The sequence below is a fragment of the Lonchura striata genome, chromosome 16 (assembly GCF_046129695.1).
Source record: "Lonchura striata isolate bLonStr1 chromosome 16, bLonStr1.mat, whole genome shotgun sequence".
NCBI classification, from domain to species: Eukaryota; Metazoa; Chordata; class Aves; order Passeriformes; family Estrildidae; genus Lonchura; species Lonchura striata.
Window position 1 is genome coordinate 2,549,023 of NC_134618.1, and position 12,404 is coordinate 2,561,426.

General features: G+C 47.5%; 1 protein-coding gene across 1 annotated transcript; it reads left to right on the plus strand.

Moving 5' to 3' along the window:
* The first annotated feature begins 576 nt into the window (after positions 1 to 576).
* Positions 577 to 12,168, plus strand: CCNF (cyclin F). The gene is made up of 17 exons (XM_021529648.3): positions 577 to 642; positions 2,066 to 2,220; positions 2,637 to 2,743; positions 3,457 to 3,524; positions 3,995 to 4,188; positions 4,532 to 4,585; positions 5,099 to 5,203; positions 5,757 to 5,834; positions 6,238 to 6,389; positions 7,128 to 7,292; positions 8,152 to 8,275; positions 8,627 to 8,807; positions 9,738 to 9,825; positions 10,219 to 10,318; positions 10,589 to 10,719; positions 10,903 to 11,072; positions 11,618 to 12,168. The coding sequence occupies exons 1-17, from the start codon at positions 630 to 632 to the stop codon at positions 12,013 to 12,015; spliced, it is 2,283 nt and encodes a 760-aa protein (XP_021385323.1). The 5' UTR covers positions 577 to 629; the 3' UTR covers positions 12,016 to 12,168.
* The last annotated feature ends 236 nt before the right edge of the window (positions 12,169 to 12,404 follow it).

Genomic DNA, 12,404 nt, shown 5'->3' on the forward strand with positions numbered 1-12,404 from the left:
CCCCTCAACAGCTCCCTTGGCGAGGCAGCCTCGGCTAAGTGTAGGTGACTGTGAGCGACAAAGCACCAGCAGGGACGGCTGAGAGAGAAGAGACTCCTGGTCCCCGGGGGGAGCCGGGGCCGCCGCCGTGCCCCACAGCCGCCGCCGGCCCGGCGTAACGAGACTGCGGGAGCGCAGCGGCAGCCCCGTGAGGGAAGCGCCGCGGCCCCGCCCCACTGCACCGCCCCGCACGACAGGGGGCGCCGTGCCGCCCGCGCATGCGCTGCTGCGCCACAGGTTTGAACCGCCAACTGCCCCGATTCGAATTCGCATCCTCGCCGACCAATCACAGCGCGCGGGGCGGGAACGGCCCCGCCCCCATCGGCCTCCTGGCCAATGAGAGAGGCTGCTGTGTTTAAAACAAGTGCGCGCGGGCGGTGGGCGGGGTGGTGGCGCGGCGGGCGGGCCTGGCGGGCGGGGCTCCCGCCGCTCCCGGCGCCCACTGGGCGCGCCCGCGCCGCGAGCGGGGCGTGCCAGCCCCGCGGGCCCCGCCCGCCCGCGGCTCTCCGGTCCCTCCTACGCCCGGGCCGCTCTCTCCGAGCCGGGCAGGGCGCTGTGTCCGTCCGCGCGGTCCCCGCGGACACGCCACGATGAAGGCGGGCGGTGAGTGCGGCTCTGCCCGCGGCCTCCGCGGGTGCTGCTGTTTCCCGGGCCTTCCTGCGCTGAGGGGCGGCTCCAGAGCGGGTTCTGCCTGCCGGGCGCCTCCTGAGGGATCTGAGGGCGGGGGTTACCGGAATACTCCGAGCCTGGGCTAAAGGACCGGCAGTGGGCTTTGGAGCCGGGCCAACGGCTTCGCGCCCAAATTCAAACGCGGCGGGGGCGGCCCGGCCCGGTCCGGCCCGGCCCGGCCCGGCCCGGTGGGTGCTCGGGACCGGCTCTGCCCGTGCGGTGCTCCCCGCCGGGGCCGTGCCTCAGCCCTTCCGCGACCACGGCGTCCGTGGCTGTGCCTGGCGGCTGTGCCTAAGCGCGCCTGCCCTCAAAGCCAAGGGGTCAAGATGTGTATTGCGCGTGGGATAACATCTCGGGCGTCTGTGAGTTTGCAGCGTGCGCAGGACTGTGCAGGAAGCCCCATTCAAGAGGCAGAGAAAGTGTTTTTTTACTGTAAGAATGCCTGAACTATGGTAATTGATTGGCCAGAGCAATTGTGGGATCCACATCCTTGGAGTTGCTCAAACCTACCTGGATGTGGTCCTGCCCCACTTGGCGGGACAGCTGAACTGGGTGACACCCAGAGTTCTCTCTTGCAGCCTAAACCGCTCTGGTTTCGTGAAGCAACATATTTGAAATCAACCTGTGCCACATACTGTCTATAGAAATGGAGTTTTCACTGAGTTGCTCATCTACACCCTGGTCCCTATTTGGATGCTCATATAGGCTGAACTGGCATCCCAGTTTGGGTGTCTATTTCATTTTCATGGCAATAATACTGCTGAGGATAGTACATTTTGTATACATATATATGTGTGTTTGTGTGTATTTCTATAAATATTGCACTGAAATAATATTCCAGAAGATATAGGCAATGGGTCTTCCATTAGCACCCCTGGTAGCAACTGCTTGGAAAGATAGGCTTGAGTAGGTTTGGTTGTCTTCCTAATATCTCTGGTTGTGTTCCAGAGACTGCTGTCAGTTGAGAAGGAAAAGTTGGGGCATGGGGGAGGTAAATGCATTGACAGTAGTGTCAGCTAAACTATTTGTTACTACTGAACAGGGACAGCTGAACTGTTTGCTGCTACTAAACACGGTCACAGGAGTCAGGGCTCAGAGGGGCTCTTGGTGAAGAGCACTTGAGCTTGAGCCACCCCTTCTGAGTCTCTTGGCTTCATTAACCAATTTGAACAAGCCCTTTCTGCTCTGTGGCATAATGAGGTATGAGGTATATATCCCTGGTTAATGTGTTTGCAGTGTCCTGCACTGCAGTGAAGAGGTGCTCAAGTGAACACCTGTGTATATATGTAATACTATGTAGTACCTTTTTGCCTTTATGCTCTCACTAACTGAGGTGTCCTGTGTTTCTCTTTTCCAGTGGTTCACTGTAGATGTTCCAGATGTTTTTCTTTCCCTTCAAAGAGAAGGGTAATAAAACGGCCTCGAGTCCTGACATTCTTGAACCTCCCCGAGGATGTTCTGTTTCACATCCTGAAGGGCCTCCCTGCTGCAGACATCCTCTCAGTCAGAGCTGTAAGTGCTGCAGCTTCCCCTCTGCCAGGCTCAGTGCTCAGCTCTGCCTCCAGGAGCCTGGACTGCACACAGAACAGGCTTCTCATGTCACAGAGCCTGAAGAAACCCAAAGAGTGCCTGCAAGGTTGAGATTTTTGCTGTCCCAGGGACTTTCATTTCTCACTGCTCAAGTTAAGAGTAGCAGCAGTATTTGACTGCTTTTTGTTCCTTTTCTGTGGTAATTGTCCTGCCAGATTACTGTGGCTGAACAAATGGGTTTGGTTTGGCATCTCTTGCCTTACTGGTTATGAGGCAGGCAACAAGTTAAACATAACTTGTGACGAATTAGTTACTTCTCTAAAATAAGATTGCAAAGACCTGTTTTTCTGTTGTTCCTTTTATTTTGTTAATCATTATTTTGTGTTCCCTCCCTGCAGGTGCACTCACATCTTAAATACCTTGTGGATAATCATTCCAGTGTTTGGGCACATGCAAGTTTCCAAGACCTGTGGCCATCTCCAAACCATCTGAGGATGTTTGAAAGGTAAGTGTCAAACATCAAATTTGTCTGGCCTTTTAGAAGAGGACGTTTGAAGGAAGATTAACTGTTCTAATCAGTCCTCAGTGTAATTGGGGGATCTGAGTTGTACAAAGAGGGGAAATATTTGCTTTGGAAATGAAAAAACATGTGATTTGAGATCTAAGCTACAGCTGATCACTGCTGTCTCTTTAACCAGAGCAGGGCCTATTGCATATACCAAAGTTGTCTTCACAGGCATTAATATTCCAGATTGGAATGTAACACATTCCTTAAAACCACTTTCTGGTGCTCCCATGTGAATGAACGTGTGGGGTCAGGGGTTCTAGAAAATAATCCTGTTTCTAAGTCTAAGTTGGCTTGGTCACTTCTTGTGCAAACCAGTGTATTGAAAAACAAGTGAATTTCAGTAACAAAGTTTGAAACAGCAACAATAAATCTGCTTTAAAAATATGAGGAACATCTTTTTATCCATCTGTTTTGAAGGGGATCCATTGGTGTCAGAGATTTCTTTAACATGTTTAAATGCCATGATAATGGTTTTGCTTCTGAGTGTCACTTCTTTTTGAGGCAGACCAGTATGTGCACAACAGCTGGGGAGGGAGGAATACAAGGGCTTGATGTTTTGATGGATGTCCTTGAGGGCACAAGGACCAAACTGGAGATTCTGGTGCTAGGAAGGATTTTAACCTCCAGTGCTTTCTCTGTCTGCCCTTCAGGGCTGCTGAAAGTGGTAACTTTGAAGCTGCTGTGAAGTTGAGCTTGGCGTACCTGTACAATGAAGGCCGTAAGTGTGGGAGCTTGTCCTGGGGCTTTGGGGAACGTGGCATAGCACAAGGAAGTTTTACATTGCTCTGCTTAGGCACTGGCCACGAAGCTGCCATGTGTTCAGTGATGGGGCAGGATACAGCCTGGCAATTCAGGGTTAGGAGTTATCCACTGCAAACTTGTGAACTACTTTGGTAGTGGGATAAATGTATCAAAAGGACCTGACAAGTGACAGGAGGAGCCTCCTCACACAGGGTCCTGGCAGTTGGTATTTGCAGAATGAACCCCCCAACTTAGGTTATGTCTTCCTAAAGCCTGACTGTAGTAAGATTTTTCTTCTTTAGCAACCTCCATGATTTCTAAGGCTCTAAATGAGAGACAGTTCAACCTTTTCCTCATTGTTTCCTCTTGTCTGTCTTGGCCTGACTGAATGCCAAGCAGGCATTGTGAACAAACTCCACTTGATTCCTGGCTTTCTCTCTGGTTCAGTGTCCATCACGGGCCACGGACGTGCAGAAGTGAACGGAATAAAGGCATCTCACTACTTCAGCTTGGCAGAGCACCTGAATGTGTGTGCAGTCCCCTTTATCTGGCTGTTCATCCGTCCTCCCTGGTCCTTCTCTGGAAGCTGCTGTAAAGCTGTGGTCTATGAGAGTCTCAAGGCAGAGTGTCAGCTTGACAAGGTCAGGTTTCTTTCTGCCTTCTTCTTACCCTATGTCAGTAACTGCATCTTGCTACTTTGGAAAAAATACTTTTGTTTCCCTAGGGAGCCTCCTGTGCTCTTGTTGTTTCAATTACTGTGACTCAGTCATTTATTGTATTTATTGCCAAACATCACATGATAGATAATGAGTGCTAGAGGCTTGAACTGTCTCTTTGGAGAGGTTCAGTGCTATCTCAGGGATAACAAAACATAGAGAAAAGCAAGGGGGAAGACTGATTGAAAGATAAACCAAAATTATAGTCTGAAATTACTAGCAAGAATTACTGTGGTTTAACAATACTTTATCTTGCTGCTTTCTTCAGGCTCAGAAAGGATCTATTCTCCACAGCTTGGCAAAGGTTTTGAATTTCTTCGAGGTGAGCAGTATTTCTGATGTGATGGGTTTGGATTTGGATTTTTTTTCTGGTGATGCTAATGCTGTTTACTTTGATTAAAAACATAAATCAACCAGATGCTTTTACTCCTCATGGGTCCCTGGAGTTTCTGTTCTCACGAGTTTAATTTACTGGTTGTTTAAAGGAACATTATTAACTTACTTTGTTGAATTGTACAAACGGTGAAATTAATTTTGGCTTAATCATGGGCTTGCAGTATGTTCAGCAAAACAAAAAATAAAATGAGAAGCCTTCAGTGGCAAGCAAGCCAAAAAGCATTTGTCTGGCTGAGGAAAAGCACTAACTGCCCTCAGAGCCTGCATCTGCAAATGGCAGCACTGAATGGATGGGGGAGCATTCCTCAGAGGCTGAAGGGCATTCCCAAGGGATGGATTCTGCTCTGTAGCTTTACCACAGTGTTCCATAGCTTCTGAAGTGTTAAGGCATCCAGTTGTCTGGACAGAAAGAATACCAATATATGCCTTTTCTTTTTAGGATGAAGGAAAAAAGAAAGAATCCCTTGAAATGCTTGAAGAATCATCAAAACAGGGTTGTTTAATCAGCTCCTACCTCCTCTGGGAAAACAACAGAAAAGCTGCTGTAAGTAGTAATTTTTTGTCTCCAAACAACTTTCACACTAACTTCTGGATCTCTGTTATCTTCAAGGAATATCCTCAGAAAGGAATTGCTGTCCCTCAGAGCTTACCTCCATCATAAACAGGAGGGTGCTAAGAACTCACTGAAGTGAGCTCTGGTGTCTGCCTGGGTGTTTGAAATGAGGCTGCGAGCAGTTGTAGCCAAGGTGCCACAGAAGTTGCTTTACTCCAACACTGCTGAAGGCCTGGGCACTGCTGGCCAGTGATCCCAGGGCTCTGGGGAGCAGGAGGGGGAGGCTTCTGCCTTGTCATTAATAAATCTGCCAAAGCTGTCCCCTTGGAATCCTGAGTCAATGCTCTCGTTTCCTGTGAGACCTTGGGCAAGAACTGAAAAAAGGTTCTTAAAAAAAGTGGTGTCATGGTAAGGAACAGACTTGTTGCTGAAATAATAGATGTACCTCCAGGCAGTGTTTTTCTCTGGATACTGGTGCTACAATTCTTCTGTTTGTTGTGTAAAGGCTGTGGGTTTTTACACCTGTTTGTGTTCCTCTCTGTAGATGTCGGATCCTGGCAGATACCTCCAAAGTCTCAGGAAGCTACGAGACTACGCAGCCAAGGGCTGCTGGGAAGCACAGGTAAGACTTGAGTTTTCCCAGGAAAGCAGTCTTTATTTGGTCCTTTTTGTGCTGCCATTGTAAGTTTAAATTTCTCTTTTTAGAAGCAGGACCTGCTTCTCTTTTAGAAGCAGACAACACTGAGTGTTGTCTTTATGTGCATATCTGCATCTATTCTGCAGATTCTCTTCTTTGGGAAATTGCAGCACACTGTGGTAGAATAAAGATGCATCTTTTGATGAACTTAGAAGCCTGGCCCCAAATAATCTGTGTGCTCAACATTTAAACCAAACTAAGAACTACCAGTTCAAGTAGTTTACCATGTTCAGTGTTTTCAGCAGGAAAAACAGAGAACTGTCTTCTGCTGCCTTAGTTTGCATTTGGTAAAATAAGCATACTTTCTTTTGTATTCTCTCTACTACAGATAGCTTTAGCCAAAGCTTGTGGGACTGGAAACCAACTAGGATTAGAAGCAAAATCTTCCAGGGAAATGGTTTCTCAAATCTTTCAAGCTTCCCTTCCTATCAGCAAGCAAAGCATCTTCACTGTGCAGAAAGGAATGAATGAAATAATGAGGTAGGAACTTGGATCCAGGAGTGAGGCCCCACAGAAGAAACTATTCCCTATTTCCCTGTACATCTCTACAATCCTTCTACATTTTCTCTAGGCAACCTGTGCCAGGGCCTCATGGCCCTCACAGGGAAGAATTTCTTCCCAATATCCCATCTAGCCCTGCCATCTGTCAGTATGAAGCCATTCTCCCTTGTCCTGTCACTTCAGGCCTTGTCCAAAGCCCCTGTTGACTTCCTTTTCCTGAATAAACACCCGCAGCAGTGTCATCTGCCCCTTAATCCTTACGGATGAGTTCTGTGTCCTTCCCTAGGCAGATCTCAATACATTCCAGTTGTTCTCTCACATGTAGGGCAGCTCCACCACTTCCCTTGCTGGCATTGCTTTCCTAAAAAAGTACATTACATCCATGGCAGCATTCCAGCCACCTGGGTGTCCCACTGTGGCTCTGTAATGGCAATAGGATCATGGCTCTGTGACCACACACACATCTCCAGTCCTGTTTATTCCCCACACTGTGTGTGTTGGTGTGCAGGGAGGGGATGGAGCAGGCAGATTTTTCAGGAGGGCTGCAGGGGAATCCAGTGCAGCCGCAACCCCACTTTAGGGAGCTGGCTCTACTCTTGGGAGGCATCTCAGGAACACTTGTCACTGCTCTGCTTGGCCTGGCTCATTCTCCGTTGGATGTCATGGTATGGGACACCATTTCCCAAGTTCTTCCTTAAGTCTCTCTTCCTGTTCTAGGTATATCCTGGTGGATTGGCTGGTGGAAGTGGCTACCATGAAGGACTTTTCTAGCCTGTGCCTTCACATGACAGTGGGATGTGTGGACCGTTATTTGACGCTGAGACCTGTGCCTCGTGCTCGGCTCCAGCTTTTGGGGATAGCCTGCATGGTCATTTGCACACGGTGAGGGTTCTGGCTGGTGAGCAGAGGTGATCATTATGAACTTCCAAATTCTTTCCTGCAGCTCAAACTTCTTCCCCAACCCCATCCCTTGCTTGTAATACTGGAAAGGCTCTTAAGACTTTCTTCTGATTTGACTGCTGTTTAACTGTGTTTACAAACACAGACTCTGTAAATGAGGCAGAAAAGGTAGTTCCTTGAAGCTTTTTTCCTTATTTAAACACATGGTCATAGTTGTGAAGTGCTCTAAATGTATTCCTTCAGCAACTGGAGTCTTTGACACCATGAGAAATCTGGAAAAGAGTAAGAGCAGCAGTGTTCCATAGCTGAGCTTGTGTACACTCGGATGAACTGCATGGTGTGGTGGAAGATTATCCTTCTGTGTTAATTTCCTTAATATCTTGAATCTAGGTGAGGCTTTATAGGTGAAGAATTAGGATCAGAGAATCACAGACTGGATTGGGTTAGAAGTGACCTTAAAGATCATATCATTCCACTCCCTGCCATGGACAGGGACGCCTTCCACTATCCCAGGATGCTTCCAAGCCCTGTCCAGCCTGGCCCTGCACACTTCCAAGGATCCAGGGGCAGCCACAGCTGCTCTGGGCAACCTGTGACAAGGCCTCACCACTCTCACAGCCAAGAATTTATTTTGTATTAGGAAGAACATTCCAAATTAGGAATGTTCTAGTAGGTGGTTCCATCTTACAGGTGAAATAAAGAGCTGTAATTCTTTCTTTGCTGGTTTATCTAGGAAAATACTTTGTGAAGTTGTTTAACTCTTGTCATTGTGGGTGCAGTTATCTGCTGTAAGTGCACAAATCCCCTTTCTGCTGGAGCTAACTTTATATTAACATTACAGTTTCATCAGCAAAGAGATGCTGACGATACGGGAAGCTGTGTGGCTGACAGACAACTCCTACAAATATGAAGAGTTGGTCAGAATGATGGGTGAGATCATTTCTGCCTTAGAAGGAAAGATAAGGGTGAGTTTAGAAAGTGGATGAAATATTCCCCCCCCCCCTGCCCCCGGCCCCCCTTGGGCTGCTCTTCAAGTCAGGCTGTAGCAGTTCCTGAGTTGGAGGTTTAGGTCAGTGTTCTCAAAAACTGTGGAGCCTGTGCATGTCTCAGAGCATGCAGATACAGACCCCTCTGCCTTCTGTAGAGATTAAAACTTGAGAGGCCATTTATTCTATTACTGGAGAATGCAGTGATGTCAATGTAGTCATTAAACAAAAAAGCACCAAACAAACAAAACCCATCACCTGGAAACAGCTGTTCTAAAACACTTTCTCCTGGTCCTGTATTTCCAACCTCTGTTCTCCTTTCTGCACTAGATACCCACCATTTTGGACTACAAAGAAGTTCTGTCAAGCATTGTCTTGCTGGAGAGAAGAACTCTTCACCTTTACAGCTTCATCTGTGAGCTGTCCCTCCTGAACACGAGCCTCAGTGTGTATTCCCCAGCCCAGCTGGCTGCTGCTGCACTGCTGCTGGCCAAGATGCTGCATGGGCAAGGTAACCAATCTTACCTCAAGCACAGAGTGCCAGTCTGCCTTGTCTTTCTAGGGAGATTTTTTGGGGGTTTTTGGGTGTTAGTTTGTCTTTAGACAAGATGTCCCAGTCACTTGGCTGGGGGAGGTGGAGACAAGGGTGGAGAAGAGGGGGACAGGTATAAGAAGTTAGAATGAAGAGCTAAGTTCAGTCTGTTTGGCTGTATTGGGCAACCCAGATGATCAGAAGGCTGGAACAGCTCTGCTATGAGGAAAGGCTGGGAGAATTGGGATTATTCAGCCTGGAGAAGAAAAGCTTCAGGGTGACCTAATTGTGGCCTTCCAGTATCTGAATGGAGCTGACAGGAGACATGGACAAGAGCCTATTTACAAGGGCCTAGAGAGACAGGACAAGGAGAAATGGCTTCCCACTGCCAGAGGACAGGGTTAGATGGGATATTGGGAAGGAATTTTTTCCTGTGAGGGTGGTGAGGCCCTGGCACAGGTTGTCCAGTGAAGCTTTGGCTGCCCCTGGATCCCTGGCAGTCTCCAAGGCCAGGTCAGATAAGGTTTGGAGCAAGCTGGGATAGTGGAAGGTGTCCCTGCCCATGGCAGTGAGTGGAATGAGATGGGCTTTGAAGTCCCTTCCAACTGAAACCATTCCATGGTTCTCTGATTCTGTTTTACCTCTTAATAGCAGTGATATACTAGAACATCAGCATCAGGCAAGCTTTGTATTTAAATGGTACTGAGGATTTCTATCATTAGGTATAAATCAGTTTGGCAGATAAAGCTATCCTTAAAGCCAGTTGTGAACTTGAATAAACTATGGACAGATATAAGCTTGCAAATAACATGATTGTTATCCTATTAAAAAAGAAAGCTGACTAGCTACTGAGCTACTACACTTCATGAATATATAATTCAATATAGGAATATGTACTCTCTTCTCCAGCACACCCCTGGACCACCCAGCTGTCTGAGTGCACTGGTTTCTCTCAAGAAGACCTCTTGCCCTGCGTGCTGAGCCTCCACCAAAAGTGGTAATGGTTTTGGGACTCTTTGAAGGGATGCATGAGTACTTGGATTGCAGCTCTTGCAAATGTGCTGCACCTGTACGGTTAGCCCTTCCCAGCGAAGGAGGGGCCTTTGGTTAACTGCCTTCTTCCCTGCCTCAAAGCACTAAGGTCCAGTTCAGGGACAGCTGTTGTATTTCTGCCAGCTGGTCTGGCCCTGGGTCACAGAAACCAGGGACAGAAAAGGAATTAGATGCTCACATGTTTAGAAGCCACCAGGTGTTCTGATGAAGCTGCTGAAACACCAGCTCTGTTAGCACAGCACTGAGAGACAGAGGAAAATTACCTAATTTGGCAGGTTTTCTTAATACTGTTTCATATAATCCATTGTAAGATAGGGGTTTCAATCTTTCTTTTCAGCTTCCATGATGATGCCCCAAAGGATTACAGGCAGGTGTCCCTAATGGCAGTAAAGCAGCGGTTTGAAGATGAGCGCTATGAAGAAATCGGCAAAGAACAGGTGGGTGAGCTGTGGCTGCATCTGCTGCTGGCTGTCACCCAGAGCAGAGCTACTGCCCCATGACATGCTGTGTGAATAAAGTGGGAGTTTAAAAATTGAGTTGCAGGGACTCTTTAACTGATGTTTGAGTGCCTATGGGAAGAACACACTGGGATAGATTTCTCCTAGAAAATAAATAGTGTCCTCCTGGCTATTTAGTTCTCATAAGAATCTCTTGGTCTAATTCTTAACAGGTGCTTTGATTTTTTTTAAATCTATTTAATATTTTAGGTTATGAGTTACAGCCAGCTCTGTTCATTGTTGGGTGTGAAACAGAAGGACCCAGAGCCCAGTCCCTTGCACAGGAATGTAGTGGAAATTCAGACTTTCCTCAGCTCTCCCTCTGGAAAGAGAGCTAAAAGGTGAGTGTAACTCATGGCTGTCAGCTGCTCTGAAGATCAGCCAGACCCTTTCCTCCTCTCTGGTACCCTGAGGTTTCATTCCTAAATAAAATTCATTTTCCTGTCACCATCTTGACATACCTGTTAAAAGAGCTGGAAAATACTTGTATTTTAACATGTGATTTCTGGGGTGTTTTACTACAGGAGAAGGGAAGACAGCATTCAGGATGACAGAGGCAGCTTTGTGACTACACCCACAGCAGAGCTGTCCTCCCAGGAAGAAAGTCTGCTGGACAACTTCCTTGACTGGAGTTTAGATTCCTGCTCTGGGTATGAAGGTGATCAGGAAAGTGAAGGCGAGCGAGAAGGAGATGGTGAGCAGTTTATTCTTATAAACAGCAGCCAAGAGGATTAAACCCCTCTTTTCATTTTTGCTTAAAACTGTTTCTCAGGCACCAGATGCCTAAACTTTCAGCTGAAGACCAGTTGGAAAAACTCTTCCCCTTCCCCCGTGGTTATAATTGTTAAACTCTCTCAGAGGTATCTATCTGTTATTTCTCTGCACTGCTTCAGAACATGATGAGGGGTTTTGTATTTGCTCAGCATTTCAAAGTCAGGCTGTTTGCAGTGTACCAAATGTGATGAATGAGCCACTGTCTTAGAAACACTAATTAGATATTAGGTTTTGCTGACCCTGGGCCTGGCTGCTCATTTTCTAGCAGCTCTTAGTATCTATTCAAATAGTCTGAGGGAAGAAAAGACACTGTGTGAATAGAGGGTGAACCTAGTGCCCTGCCCTCCAGCTGTAAGCAGACAGAAGGTTGAATCTTGCTTGGCTTTTTTCTGCTTGACTCTGTGCTGAGTGCCTGCTTGGTTCTGGATGGGGACAAACTAAGGTTTCTCTTTTCCCATCCTGCAGTGACCAGCCCCAGTGGGATCCTGGATGTGACAGTGCTGTACTTGGACCCTGCAGAGCACTGTGGCCAGGACTCCAGTGATGAGGACAGCCTGCCTGGGGAGTGGGATGGCTCTGGGGCACCCCATGGGGAGGGGGAGCTGCCAGGGGCATATCTCACCCCAAGGAATCCCAACCCAGAGGGGAGCTCGGGCTACTCTTCTGTCAACACTGCCAGTCCTACATCTTCTGTTGAAGGCAGCCCTGAAGCTCCTCCCAAACCTACCTCAGCACTGCCCCATGGCAATTCCATGAACAGGGAGCTGTGCCAGCCCCACTACCTGCACAGGAGGCAAGTCAAGAGAAAAAACATGGCAGAACACACTGAAGAAAGGCTGAACTTGGCCTTCTTAAGTCTCTGATTTCTTCATGCTTTTAACTTTACCAGGATTCCCAGAAGCTGTATTTCTGTTGCAGTCATATAGGGATGACAGTGAATAATTGTAAATACCTCCAAAATATCTTCCCTTCAACCTTGTCTATCTTGTACATCTGGGCTATTTCCTCCATTCACAGCTGCCTTTTTATGTATCCCCTATTGCCTGATCCTCTGCTAAGGTTCTGTCTCTATGAAATTCATAGCCCAGTTTTATCATCTTAGTGATAGAAAAGAACTGTCCTGTCCCTTGCTTCCTCTGAGGCCTGGCACTATGAATGAAATGAATTGACATTTGTTCTCGAGTTTCTGAATGTAACACTATGCTTGAGTTCTTCCACTTGAAAGACCTATTTTGAGGTTGTGCTGCCTTTT

Excerpts from the sequence above, each read along its gene's own strand:
- CCNF (XM_021529648.3), top strand. Across the intron at positions 8,276-8,626 it reads CCTTAGAAGGAAAGATAAGG|ATACCCACCATTTTGGACTA; the intron begins GTGAGTTTAGAA and ends TTTCTGCACTAG. Across the intron at positions 9,826-10,218 it reads CTGAGCCTCCACCAAAAGTG|CTTCCATGATGATGCCCCAA; the intron begins GTAATGGTTTTG and ends CTTTCTTTTCAG.